This window comes from Rana temporaria, chromosome 7 (assembly GCF_905171775.1).
Source record: "Rana temporaria chromosome 7, aRanTem1.1, whole genome shotgun sequence".
NCBI lineage: Eukaryota > Metazoa > Chordata > Amphibia > Anura > Ranidae > Rana > Rana temporaria.
This window is the reverse complement of record NC_053495.1, coordinates 179,565,595-179,578,772: the sequence shown is the minus strand read 5'-3', so window position 1 is coordinate 179,578,772 and position 13,178 is coordinate 179,565,595. Positions and strand designations below refer to the sequence as shown.

The window sequence follows — 13,178 nt, the reverse complement described above, 5'->3', positions numbered from 1 at the left end:
CTAGAAGCAAGTTCTTTCTAAATACCACGATAACTCGCGGCAGACCTCTGGAATGTCTCCTGGGAACAATGACAAAAGCTCCCAGGAGACATTGCGGCATCGAGGAAGTGACGGAATACCCGCACACTACCCGATGAATCCGTATACAGGAAGCGACCAGTAATATAAAGGATTACTAAGGTTCGTCTGCCCCTGACAGTGACTCGAGCTGGGCATCGCCGCTTAGTGAAGGATTGACTCGGGTGGCTCGGCTGCTCTCGGTTGCTCTAGTCCTGCAAAGGGAACTGAGTTCCTGCTGTGAAAAAAGTGCAGGAACTCCGTTCCCACAAGACTTGAGCCCTGGTTATAACATTTCCAAAGTAATGAGTGAACCGTTATAACAATTTCAAAGTAATGAATGAACAGTTATAGCAATTCACTCATTACTTTGGAAATGTTATAACAATTTCAATGCAAATTGTGAACCGCTATAACTTTGCATATATTAATTCATCTTGTGGGCATCCCATACCCTGTTCAATCCCCCAAATGAAATAACAAAACAAAGCAAAAGACCTTTTCATTGTCTACAAGTGTGACATTTGGATGTCTAGCAGCAGGTTGACAATGCGTGGATGTAGTAACTAGTAGCAACCAACCGCTACATATGTAAAAGTTGGTGTATTTCTTTATTTAAAGACCAAACTTGGGATGTGATTTTGCACAGAGCTTTTACTAAACAACAGTGGCGGCTGGTGCTCAAAATTTTTGGGGGGGGCGCAAAAAAAAAATTGCAGCCTCACTGTGCCCATCAAATGCAGCCACTGTGTTATCAATTGTCACCACTGTGCCATGCCATCAAATGCAGCCACTGTGCCATCAATTGTCACCACTGTGCCATGCCAAACGCAGCCAATGTGCCATGCCATCAAACGCAGCCACTGTGTCATCAATTGTCACCACTGTGCCATGCCATCAAACGCAGCCACTGTGCCATCAATTGTCACCACTGTGCCATGCCATCAAACGCAGCCACTGTGCCATGCCATCAAACGCAGCCACTGTTCCATCAATTGCCACCACTGTGCCATGCCATCAAATGCAGTCACTATGCCATCAATTCGCACCACTGTGCAATGCTATCAAATGCAGTCACTGTGCCATGCCATCAAACGCAGCCACTGTGCCATCAATTGTCACCACTGTGCCATGCCATCAAACGCAGCCACTGTGCCATCAATTGTCACCACTGTGCCATGCCATCAAATGCAGCCACTGTGCCATCAATTGTCCCACTGTGCCATGCCATCAAACGCAGCCACTGTGCCATCAATTCGCACCACTGTGCAATGCTATCAAATGCAGTCACTGTGCCATGCCATCAAACACAGCCACTGTGCCATGCCATCAAACACAGCCACTGTGTCATCAATTGTCACCACTGTGCTATGCCATCAAACACAGCCACTGTGCCATCAATTGTCACCACTGTGCCATGCCATCAAACGCAGCCACTGTGCCCCTCAATTGTCGCCACTGTGCCAATTGTCACCACTGTGCCCTTTAATTGTCGCCACTGTGCCCATTGTTGCCACTGTGCATGTCACTGTGCCCTTTAATTGTTACCACTGTGCCCATTGTCACCACTGTGCCCTTTGTCACCACTGTACCTATTGATGCCACTGTGCCCTTTGTCGCCTCTGTGCCCTTTGTCGCCGCTGTGCCCTATAAAATGCACTTACTTTTCTGCTTCCATGTCCCTCGATGTCCTCTGCCGCCCTCGATGACTCTTCAGCCAATCAGGTTACCGATAACCAGAATCGGTGAACCTGAATGGCTGAGACGGACGTCAGTCTTATCCAAGGGACGCAGCCCCCCTACGTTCCGAGGATAAGACATCCGGGAGCCGAGCCGCTGGCTCTGATAGGCACTTCCGCTCAGCCAACCAGCTGGCCACAATAACATACATTCGTGCAATGCATGAATGTATGTTATTTGCAAGAGCCGGCGGCGCTGCAGAAAGACATTCTAATGTCTTAAAGGGCCCGTTTTTTTTTTCTCTTTTTTTTTTATGACTACAGGAGAGCCGGCAGCGCTGCAGAATGACATTCTAAATGTTTTAAAGGGCCGGGTTTTTTTATTTTTCTTTTCTTTTTTTTTATGACTACAGGAGGGGGGGGGGGGCGGCGCGCGGGCGCCCCCTATGGACGGGCCGCCACTGCTAAACAACTGTAGAGGTCACTGGATAAAATAATAAGAAAGGGAAACAATTACATGTTATTCTACACATACATTTTTAAAGTAGACCAACCTTACCTCTGGATCATCCCAGACACTGGGGCATCTGTTCATGAGAAATATACTCAGAAAAACAATAGAATCTGCCAGATAAAAGAGAACAAAGCATTATACATTGTAAATCTCAGATGTGGGAGAGTAAAATGATATAATTAAATTTTTGTTTTTCAAAGGAGTGTAAAATTTGATGGGCCATATTCCCAATTAAAAGTTGATAGGCGTGGGGGGGGGGGGGGGGGCTTTAGGGTGAATCATAGGATGATTTTTTTTAACCTCCCTAAACTGAGGAAAAAAAAACAGAGGTAATCAAATACCCCCAAAAGAAATCTCTTTTTGTGGGGAAAAAAGGACGTCAATTTTGTTTGGGTGCAACATCGCACGACCATGCAATTGTCAGTTAAAGCAACGCAGTGCCAAATCGCAAAAAATGCATTAAAAAAAAACAAAACACAATAGTTGAGCTTTAAAGACACAGATCACACAATCTCAGTATACAATGCATTTGTGACGACTGACCTTTTGGGAGACTCCGTCCATCAGGGAAGGTGATGGGTGTGGCAAGTTGACGGACCACTCCTGGTACTGGTGGATACAGGCGCATGCTCTCCTTAATACACATGGTGGTGTACGGCATCTTACTCAAATCATCCCTGATCACACACACAAAAATGAAATATATGTTAATATTTTAAGCCCAAATCATTTAACCACTTGATCACTGGGCACGTAAACCCCCTTAATAACCAGACCAATTTTCAGCTTTCGGTGCTCTCACAATTTGAATGACAATTACTCAGTCATACAACACTGTACCCAAATGAAATTGTTGTCCTTTTTTTCACACAAATAGAGCTTTCTTTTGGTGGTATTTAATCACTGTTGGGTTTTTTATTTTTTGCGCTATAAGAGAAAAAAGACTGAAAATTCTGTAAAAAAAATGAATTTTTCTTTGTTTCTGTTATAATATTTGGCAAATTTCGTATTTTTCTTCATTCTTTTGCATAAATGTGAAAGATAAAGTTACGCCGAGTAAATAGATACCCAACATGTCACCCTTCAAAATTGCACACGCTCGTGGAATGGCGCCAAACTTTGCTACATAAAAATCCCCATAGGCGACGTATTGCAAGGTATTGGAGTATTGGGGTATTGTGGAGTATTGAGGGTATTGCGGAGTATTGAGGGTATTGTGGAGTATTGAGGGTATTGCAGAGTATGGGGGGTATTGCAGAGTATGGAGGGTATTGCAGAGTATGGAGGGTATTGCAGAGTATGGAGGGTATTGCAGAGTATGGAGGGTATTGCAGAGTATGGGAGGGTATTTCAGAGTATGGGAGGGTATTTCAGAGTATGGGAGGGTATTTCAGAGTATGGCAGGGTATTGCAGAGTATGGGAGGGTATTGCAGAGTATGGGAGGGTATTGCAGAGTATGGGAGGGTATTGCAGAGTATGGGGGGGGGGTATTGCAGAGTATGGGGGGGGTATTGCAGAGTATGGGGGGGGGTATTGCAGAGTATGGGGGGGGGGGTATTGCACAGTATGGGGGGTATTGCAGAGTATGGGGGGGTATTGCAGAGTATGGGGGGGTATTGCAGAGTATGGGGGGTATTGCACAGTATGGGGGGTATTGCAGAGTATTGCGCAGGGATGGATGGCTGGATCTGTGACTGCAATTGTCACAGATCCAGCCCACAGTGCTGCTGCTGCTGCCACCCGCTCCCCCCCTCCTCTCACACTGTACCGAACGGCTGACGCCAGTTTGTTTACAAGTGATCGCGCCGTCATTGGACGGCGCGATCACGTGGTAAGGAGCCGCTTCCATTGGCTCCTTACCGCGATCGTTGTTGCTGCGGGTCCCGTGGACCCGGTGATCGCGTGTGCGCGCTCGCTCGGGCGCGCGGGTCTGATTCTCTGGGAGGACGTATATTGACGCCCTCCCAGAGTAAGGGAACCGCCTTGTAGCCGTATTTCGGCTATAGGGCGGTTACTAAGTGGTTAATATATATATATATATATATATATATATATATATATATATATATTATAATAGTCTCCAAGACTATATTTAATTCTTACTCTTGTCTTCTGCAGTAGTTCTATTGTGTGATTAGATGTCCTCAGTCTTCTAAGTTGAATGATGCACAGAAGATTGAGAACATCTGGTGGGTACAAGTACATCACAGACTCTCCCACTGAGGGAGCATCACCACAGTTCTCTGCATTCATATAGTGTAGGTGCAGGCAACCTTTGAGAGGTGGAGATTTACCTGAACAACATGGAAAAGATCAAAGATCACTGGGTTTTGGAGCTTTTTTTATATTATTACTATAAAAAACTAACTAGCAAGCCCCCAAAAGGAAGGATGACACAAGGAAAAATGATAAAAAATAAGAACTATTTTTTTCCTGTAAAGATAGAAACTTAGCCTACCTTAAAATTTTGCTTCAGTGAGAAACTTGGTCAAGTACTCACTGGCAGTACTTGTCCTGGCCGGGAAAGCCTGGAGGAGCACTATCCCCGCCCCTGTTTATGATTGGAGAAATCATAAATCCCGCCTCTTGTGTCCAATCACTGTGCTGTGATTTGTTACAGCACAAGCTGATTTTTGGGAAGGGAGGGTGTCCCTGAATGGTAGTTTGGAAATGTGGTCACCCTAGTACGCATGGGGCAGTGGATGGTTAGTAAGCAGTGAATGGTCAGTAAGCAAGGGGCAATGGATGGTCAGTAAGCAGGGAACAGTCAATAAGCAATAATGCATGGCAGAAACTTGCAGGTACAGTGGTCACAGCAGGGCAGAAAATTCCCACACTGGCAGAACAGTGAAGTGCTGTCTAAGCTCTGCTATTTGCTCCTCTGGTGCCCTTCACCCCCTCCTTACTTGTCCATCCCCTGTGATATCACAAACAAGTGTCTGGGATGGACTTGAGAGGAAGGTGTGGGGGATCAACACTGCATGCTGGGTGTGTTCCCTCCCTGGGCCTCTCAGCCTTTGTGAGAGAAGCAGTTTAGACCAGGGGCTGGCAATCCAACTGTGACATGACCGCAATTGACAGGTAGATCGAGATCTATATAGAGTGATGCAGAGAGCAGTGACGTTGCAGATGACGTTGCATCATTGAGAACTTCTCCTGTTTGGAGAACATCCAAAAGGTAAGAGGACTCTAAGGCCCAGATTCTCAAAGGGCTTACGACGGCGCAGCGCCATGTACGCCGTCGTAAGTCCTAATCTGGGCCGTCGTATCTATCCGACTGATATTTAGAATCAGTTACGCATAGATATCCATTAGATCCGACAGGCGTAAGGCTCTTACGCCATTGAGTATGCAAATTAGCTAGATACGCAAATTCACGAACGTACGTACGTACGGCCGACGCAGTGAATTTACGACGTTTACGTTAGGTTTTTCCAGCGTAAAGTTGCCCCTGCTATATGAGGGGCAACCAATGTTAAGTATGGCCGTCGTTCCCGCGTCGAAATTTATAAATTTATGTCGTTTGCGTAAGTCGTCCGTGAATGGGGCTGGACGCCATTTACGTTCACGTCGAAACCAATGACGTCCTTGCGACATCATTTGGAGCAATGCACCCTGGGATATTTTTCGGACGACGCATGCGCAGTACGGCAGTACGTTCGGCGCGGGAACACGCTTAATTTAAATACTACCCGCCCCCTACCCGCCTAATTTGAATTAGGCGGGCTTGACCCGGGTGATTTACGCTACGCCACCGCAACTTTACACGCAAGTGCTTTGTGAATAAAGCACTTGCCTGTAAAACTTGCGGCGGCGTAACCTAAATGAGATACGTTACGCCCGCCGACATTTACGCCGATCTACGAGAATCTGCCCCTAAGTCTCTAAGTTACATTCCAAATCTGAAGAGTTTGGTAAGGGAAGCGTAAAGAAACATAATTTACAGTAAATAGTAACAAATGCCTGGGGTAGATAGGAGAAATTTGTGCCCACAGTGGTCTATTTATTGTTTATACCCCCTGCCATTTATCATGTTATGTGATGTTTGCCATACCCTGTCTAGTGTAACAATTGGGTTAACCACTTAAGGACTGAGCCTCTTTTTCATGTTGTTTACAAGTTAAAAACAAGGTTTTTTGCTAGAAAATTACTTAGAACCCCCAAACATTATACATTTTTTTCCCGACACCCTAGAGAATAAAATGACGGTCATTGCAATACTTTATGTCACACCGTATTTGCGCATCGATCTTACAATCAAATTTTTTGGGAAAAAATACACTTTTTTTAATTAAAAAATAAGTCAACAGTAAAGTTAGCCCAATTTTTTGGATCAAAATTTTTTATTTTTTTAATACATTTTGTAACTTTGAAAATGCAAAAATAAGAACGAAAATCCGCAAATTTAAAAATGCGAAAATAACTAACTAATAAATATCTAACTATCAAATTATAGGTATTGGAATTTCCTTTAAAATTTGGCTTTTAGTGAATATAACTAAATACGAATTTATCCGAAGAAATGCCAATAACTATAATTTAATAGTTATTATTAGTTAGTTAATATTTACGATTTTCAAATTTTGGAAACATTTGTTAAACAGGTTTTCATTAATTTGAATATTTCCGAAGGAATTTGTGGAATTTTGTCAAAAAAACTATTCGGAACAAAACGAATTGCACATGTCTATGTTACAGCAAACATTTTGTTTAACTGGGAGGCCATAATTTTATTTTAATATTAATAGTGACACTGGGCCAAATCCTCAAAAGAGATACGGCGGAGTAACTGCTGTTACTCCGTCGTATCCCTGGTCCTAACTATGGAACTGATCCACAGAATCAGTTTTCCATAGTTAGGCAGAAGATCCTGCATGTGTAAGGGACTTACACTGTCGGATCTTAGGATGCAGTACCGCATCTGCCGCTGGGGGCATTTTGCGTCGAAATGCCGCCTCGGGTATGCAAATTAGGACTTTTCAGCTTCGTTTTTTCTCCGTAAGTTTTATTTTGCAAACGCAAAATTAGGGCTGCTTTTACCAGGCCTAAACTGTTTACACCTTGTAAAAACAGACCTTTCTTGCTAGCGACGCGATTTTTTTTTAATTAAATTTTTTTTTTTGGCGCTGTATCTTTTTTTTTACCCGACGCAACTTTATTGTCCCGTCGCGATCCACAAAGCCCGACGTAACGTAATTTCGCGCTATGCACGTCGGGAAAATGACGTCACGAGCATGCGCAGTACGGCCGGCGTGGGAGCGCGCCTCATTTAAATGGGAATCGCCCCCTGGAGAAGAGGAACGCCTTGCGCCGGCCGCTCAAAATTTCTAGGTAAGTGCTTTGTGGATTGGGCACTTAGGTAGAAATTTTGCGGCGGTGTAACTTAAATAGGAAAAATTACGTTGCGCCGCTTCTTTGTGGATTACCCCCACTGTATTTTCACAAACTATAAGTTATATTCTGGTCTCATTCACATGAGTAAGGCAGGGTGAAGATTCAACCCCTTCTCTTCACTGACTATTACCTCCGCTTAAAGGCTCAGTCAAACCAAAAATGATAAAAAAGCTGGGCATGGACAATTGTGGGTTTAACCACCAACTTATATGTGGAATTTGTAAAACTGAGATATTCTAACTTTCAAGCATCCACGCAGAAGTGCTATTTAGGTTTTGATTGGCCTTATCCATTATTACTGCACAGAAAGCTTTTCCGTAGGTCATCAAAATTAAAAGGACAATGAAATAATGTTCTCACCATTCCAAGGTGTTCCGACCTCCCAGAAGCTCTCTGATCTCCTCTCGACATTTGTCCTGGTGTTCAGGGTGTGTGGCCATACAGTATAATGTCCAGGAGACCCCGCTGGCTGTTGTATCATGTCCCTCGAACATGAATGTGTCCACCTCTGCACGCAAGTCCTCATCCGACAGACCCTGACCATTTTCATCCTGAGGTTTAAAAAATAAATAAATAATAATAATCATATATTAGCAAACCTTCCAACATATTATAATAACAAAAAATAAGGACAAGTCAAAAACCTTGACCTAGTCTACTCAGGATTATGAAATAAATAATCAGATAGGTCAGCAAAAGCTTCTATATTTCTTTCCTCGAAGGTTGACTTTAAATTCAGAAAATGATTAGTGTAAATTGTGAGTGAATTTATACATCCAAAAAAAAATCCAACAGGTCTTGTTAAAGGTGCCATTTTATTTACAAAAACATATGGATATGCCTTGTCAGAACATTTGGGGTTAAACGAGATTCTCTCTCTCTCTCTCTCTCACTCTCTATTCTCTCTCTCTCTCTCTCTCTGTATATATATATATATATATATATATATATATATATATATATATATATACACACAGCCCTCAAAATTTTCACTCGCCTGCTCGCATTTTGCAAGTAAATTTTGAGGGCTGGCGAGTGTGGGCTGCCTGAGAGCAGGGGGGGGGGGCGAGCAAGGAGAGGAGAGTCGCCGCTGCTGTCCCAGCCGCCGTCTGGTTGTTCAGAGCGCGGGAAACATTACAGCTTTCAATTCAATAGCTGTGTTCCCCGCCGCACGCGTCATATACATCCCCTCCCCCTTGTCCAGGCACTTTGATAGACATGTGGAATATAGGGTACAGCGCTCAGAAAATTTAAAATGGATTCTAATAATGAACAGATCAATATTAAAAACCGTGATAACTAGTAAATATTTGAAAATATAATATCACAAAAATTTTAATTGTGAATGAAACAATCTGTATGTAACACTGAAAACATCAATAGTGAACACAAAAACTCAAAATAAAAAAAGGAAGGATTCACACTATATGTGATGAGTGAGAAAACGTGTGCACCAATCCACATGGAAAAATAGTCCCAAAAGAGTTAATCCAAATAATCATCCATAAGATCGGTAAAGGGATAGAATAAACTTCATCCACCAGAGAAGACACCTGGGAGTAGTGATGTAGTCTCCTTACCCTGTTTAGATGACCACTATGACAGTGGTCTCAGCATGCATGGGGATTTTAGGTCTCCCTCAGATACACCACAGAGGGTCCGGAAGTGCTGTCTGCTTGTCTCAAACGACCAAAGAAAGAAAAAAGACCATAGCATAATTTAATTAAGCCAAAAAGTTGTGCACTTACAGGATCGAAGATAACAGATAGCGGTGTATATATATATCCAAATGTGATGGAGGGGCGGCGGCGGCTTCACCTCCTTCTCCTGCTCGTATGTGCTCCGTGCTTCCTCGTTAGGAACGGTGTGATGACGTCAAGTAGCCGAATGTAGCCGAGTGTACTGCACGACGGTATATGTCGGTGCAGGCATTGAAACTGAGTGTGGGAAGCAGCGATTAGACGGGTAACAGCGCGGGAGGACACTACTGAAGCCGAAGACGGATGCCGGACCCGACGAGGAGGACACCACCGAAGCCGCAGACGGACCCCGGACCTGACAAGGAGGACACCACCGAAGCTGTAGACCGACGCCGGACCCGACGAGGCCGCCGATGGACGCCGCGCAAGACACCAAAACTGTAAGTACTAAAATGTTTTTTTACAGGAATGCGGGTCCACATTAGGGGTGCGCGCTATACGCCGGAGCGCGCAATACCCCGATAAATACAGTATTACTTTGCTGTGATGTTGACCTCTGGCTTCCTGATATCCTGAGACATTGACCCCAGAACAAGAATGTAAATCAGCCCTTGCATACATGTTCATGTGTCGGCTTTGAAGCAAGAGAGTTATAGCAAAAAAGCATTATAGCAAAAAAAAATTAAAATAGTATTTGCAGAATGATAAGTAAACAGGCAACCATGTTTCTTTTTTCTATTTCTATAGTTTGACAATCCAATAAAATGTTATACATGATCCATGGAATTGGATACAATTTGTACTGCCTGAATAACTGATGAAGATTATCCCATCTACTGTATATCAAGTGGTCCTTTCAGATTAGATTTGGTACCTTGGCACACAAAAGAATGTCAAGAAAGTCCAGGTGTCTCTTCTGCTTGACTTTCTCCAGCTCAGTGTTCTGTTTAAGAGATTCTTTCCGCTGCTTGATCACATTATCTGTATTGGAAAAAATAAAATTGCGTTACAGCCATTGTTTCCACTAATCAGGATGTTATAAAAGTATAAAATGTTGTAACTGCCAAATTACAAAATTCTGAAATTTGAAAATATCATACACTTAGTACAAAACGTTCAGAGCAGGGTTGCCATCCGCCAGTAAATTTACTTACAATTTGTCAAAATCAGTGATTTTTTTTACAACTGCCAGTAAATATCAGGAGCTGATAATTTTATGCTTTGTTGACTTTTTAAGTGTAAATCAAGCAAATTACTTTGTTATAGATATTATCAGTGGCCTAGATTCAGGTAGATTTGCGCCCTCTTACGGAGGCGCAGCGTACCGTTTTTACGCTACGCCTCCGTAAATCAAGTGCGCTACGCTTCATTCACGAAGCAGTAGCTCCGTAATTTGCGGGGGCGCTCCGTAAAAATGGCAGGCGTAAGGCGTAATTTAAATGATACCGTAGGGGGCGTGGATCATTTAAATTAGGCGCGTTCCCGCGCCGAACGTAGTGCGCATGCTCCGTCGGGAAACTTTCCCGACGTGCATTGCGGTAAATGACGTCGCAAGGACGTCATTTGCTTCAACGTGAACGTAAATGGCGTCCAGCGCCATTCACGATTCACTTACACAAACGACGTCATTTTTAAAAATCGCGACGCAGGAACGACGGGTATACTTAGCATTGGCTGCCCCTGCTAATAGCAGGAGCAGCCTTACGCAAAAACCGACGAACGCAAACGACGTAAAATGCGTACGCAGGGCGCGCGTACGGTTGTGAATCGGCGTGAGTATGCAATTTGCATACTCTACGCTGACCTATCGGCCATCGTAAGAATGCAGCCTACGATACGACGGCATAAGAGCCTTATGCCAGTCATATCTTAGGCTGCAGTCGGCGTATCGAGCTTTCTGAATACAGAAACGTCGATACGCCGGCGCAACTAAGCAATTGCGCTGCGTAACTATGGATACGCAGACACAATTGCTTACTGAATCCACCCCACTGCTTCCATATCATGTTTATACTGTTCAAGTATTCACGGTGTTAGTTTTCAATAGGAGTTCTGCAATTTCTCAAGTTGCTAGTAAAAAATTTGCTTTGCCAGTAAATTTTTCATGTTTTGTCAGTAAAAAAATGCTGCGGGAGGTTGGCAACCTTGGTTCAGAAGGGATTATTAATGTAGAAGTTCAAGCGCAGCTATAAGTAACACAAGTCTGTGCCCATTTTTGTGTGAAAATGCACAAGCCCCAGGCATCAGGGTGTGCACCTTTTAAAAGCAGTTAAGTTATGATTACACCTAACAAATGTTCAAACACAGCTTTCATTTAAAGTGTATGTAAACCCAAAACAGTTTTTAGTTTTGGATAGAGCAGGAAAGTGTTAAAATCCCTGTCAAATTATCTTTTTGCTGCCTGTGCAACATTGGGGGAATTTCCCTTTACTTCCAGTTCCAGGGACGCAACAAGAAGTTAGAGGAAACCTCCCAAGGTTAGGGACGTTTTTCCCCATCAAAACTGGTGTCTGTTGGAAGATTCTCCTACCTCTGGTTTTGGGGACAACTATAACATTTTGGATTACCCTTCATGGTCTTTATAGGTGCCTATGGTTGGACTGTTTTGGGCAGCATTACCCAACATAGTCCCAAAGCAAAGACAAGGCAAACTTTGCTTGTTATAACTCCTATTGAACTTTAAGTTACCATTTTATATAAAATAAATATGCATAATATAGCTTCCTATTGCAAGGTGTACCTGCTGGTTTTGCTTGAAGCCGCATTTATCAACCATTTTACCCCAGAAGAACCTTATCAAATGTTTAGATCTCAAGGAGCCCTTGCTAAAATAAACTAATTGGGGATCAAGGGAAAATGCTTCTTACAATAATGTCCAGTGGGAAGACTCTTAAAGCGGTAGTTCCCCCTCAAAAAAATTGTTACCCTTAGATTGATGCTCATTTTGTCTAGGGGAATCGGCTAGTTGTTTTAAAATCGAAGCTGTACTTACCGTTGTAGAGAGCGATCTTCTCCGCCGCTTCCGGGTATGGTCTTCGGGACTGGGTGTTCCTATTTTGATTGACAGTCCTCCGACAGGCTTCCGACGGTCGCATCCATCCCGTCACGAGTAGCCGAAAGAAGCCGAACGTCGGCGCGGCTCTATACGGCGCCTGCGCACCGACGTTCGGCTACTTTCGGAAAATCGTGAAGCGATAGATGCGACCGTTGGAAGCCTGTCGGAAGACTGTCAATCAAGAAGGAACACCCAGTCCCGAAGCCCATACCCGGAAGCGGCGGAGAAGATCGCTCTCTACAACGGTAAGTACAGCTTCGATTTTAAAACAACTAGCCGATTCCCCTAGACAAAATGAGCCTCAATCTAAGGGTAACAATTTTTTTGAGAGGGAACTACCGCTTTAAATCTGTTTTCTGTGCTTAGTGTGAATATTATACAGATTGTGCCAATAATCAATAATACTGACAGCTGCACTCACTGCACGCACATACCAATACAAAAAGTAATTTTAAAATGCTTATAAGTGCTTCTCAACATATAAATAGTTGCGATAGGCAAATTAATCAACACATTTGTTATATTAGGTGCCATCATGCAACCAGTAACCATAAAGTGCATATAAGTGGCAAAAAAAAAAAAAACAACATAATACAACAACAATTCATCCATGTGCATAAAACAAAATCATCATAATATAAAAAAAAAAAAAAAAGTTTAAATTCATAAAGTCTGTGCTATTATGCAAAAGTCAAATGCAAAATCCATCCATAAACGTTGTGTACTGTATATGACAAAGTCATAAATTAAAATTATGACATTAAAAATGGTGCTCCAA

General features: G+C 43.1%; 1 protein-coding gene across 1 annotated transcript in view; it reads right to left on the bottom strand.

Annotated features, from left to right (window-relative positions):
* Positions 1-13,178, bottom strand: part of LOC120945954 (cytochrome P450 4B1-like) — a 34,469-nt gene that overhangs the window by 6,119 nt on the left and 15,172 nt on the right. The window contains exons 7-10 of the mRNA XM_040360551.1: positions 10,220-10,326; positions 8,006-8,196; positions 2,794-2,927; positions 2,296-2,360 (exon numbers count right to left, since the gene is read on the bottom strand). Coding sequence (XP_040216485.1) covers positions 2,296-2,360; positions 2,794-2,927; positions 8,006-8,196; positions 10,220-10,326 — 497 coding nt within the window. The remainder of the gene's footprint in view (positions 1-2,295; positions 2,361-2,793; positions 2,928-8,005; positions 8,197-10,219; positions 10,327-13,178) is intronic.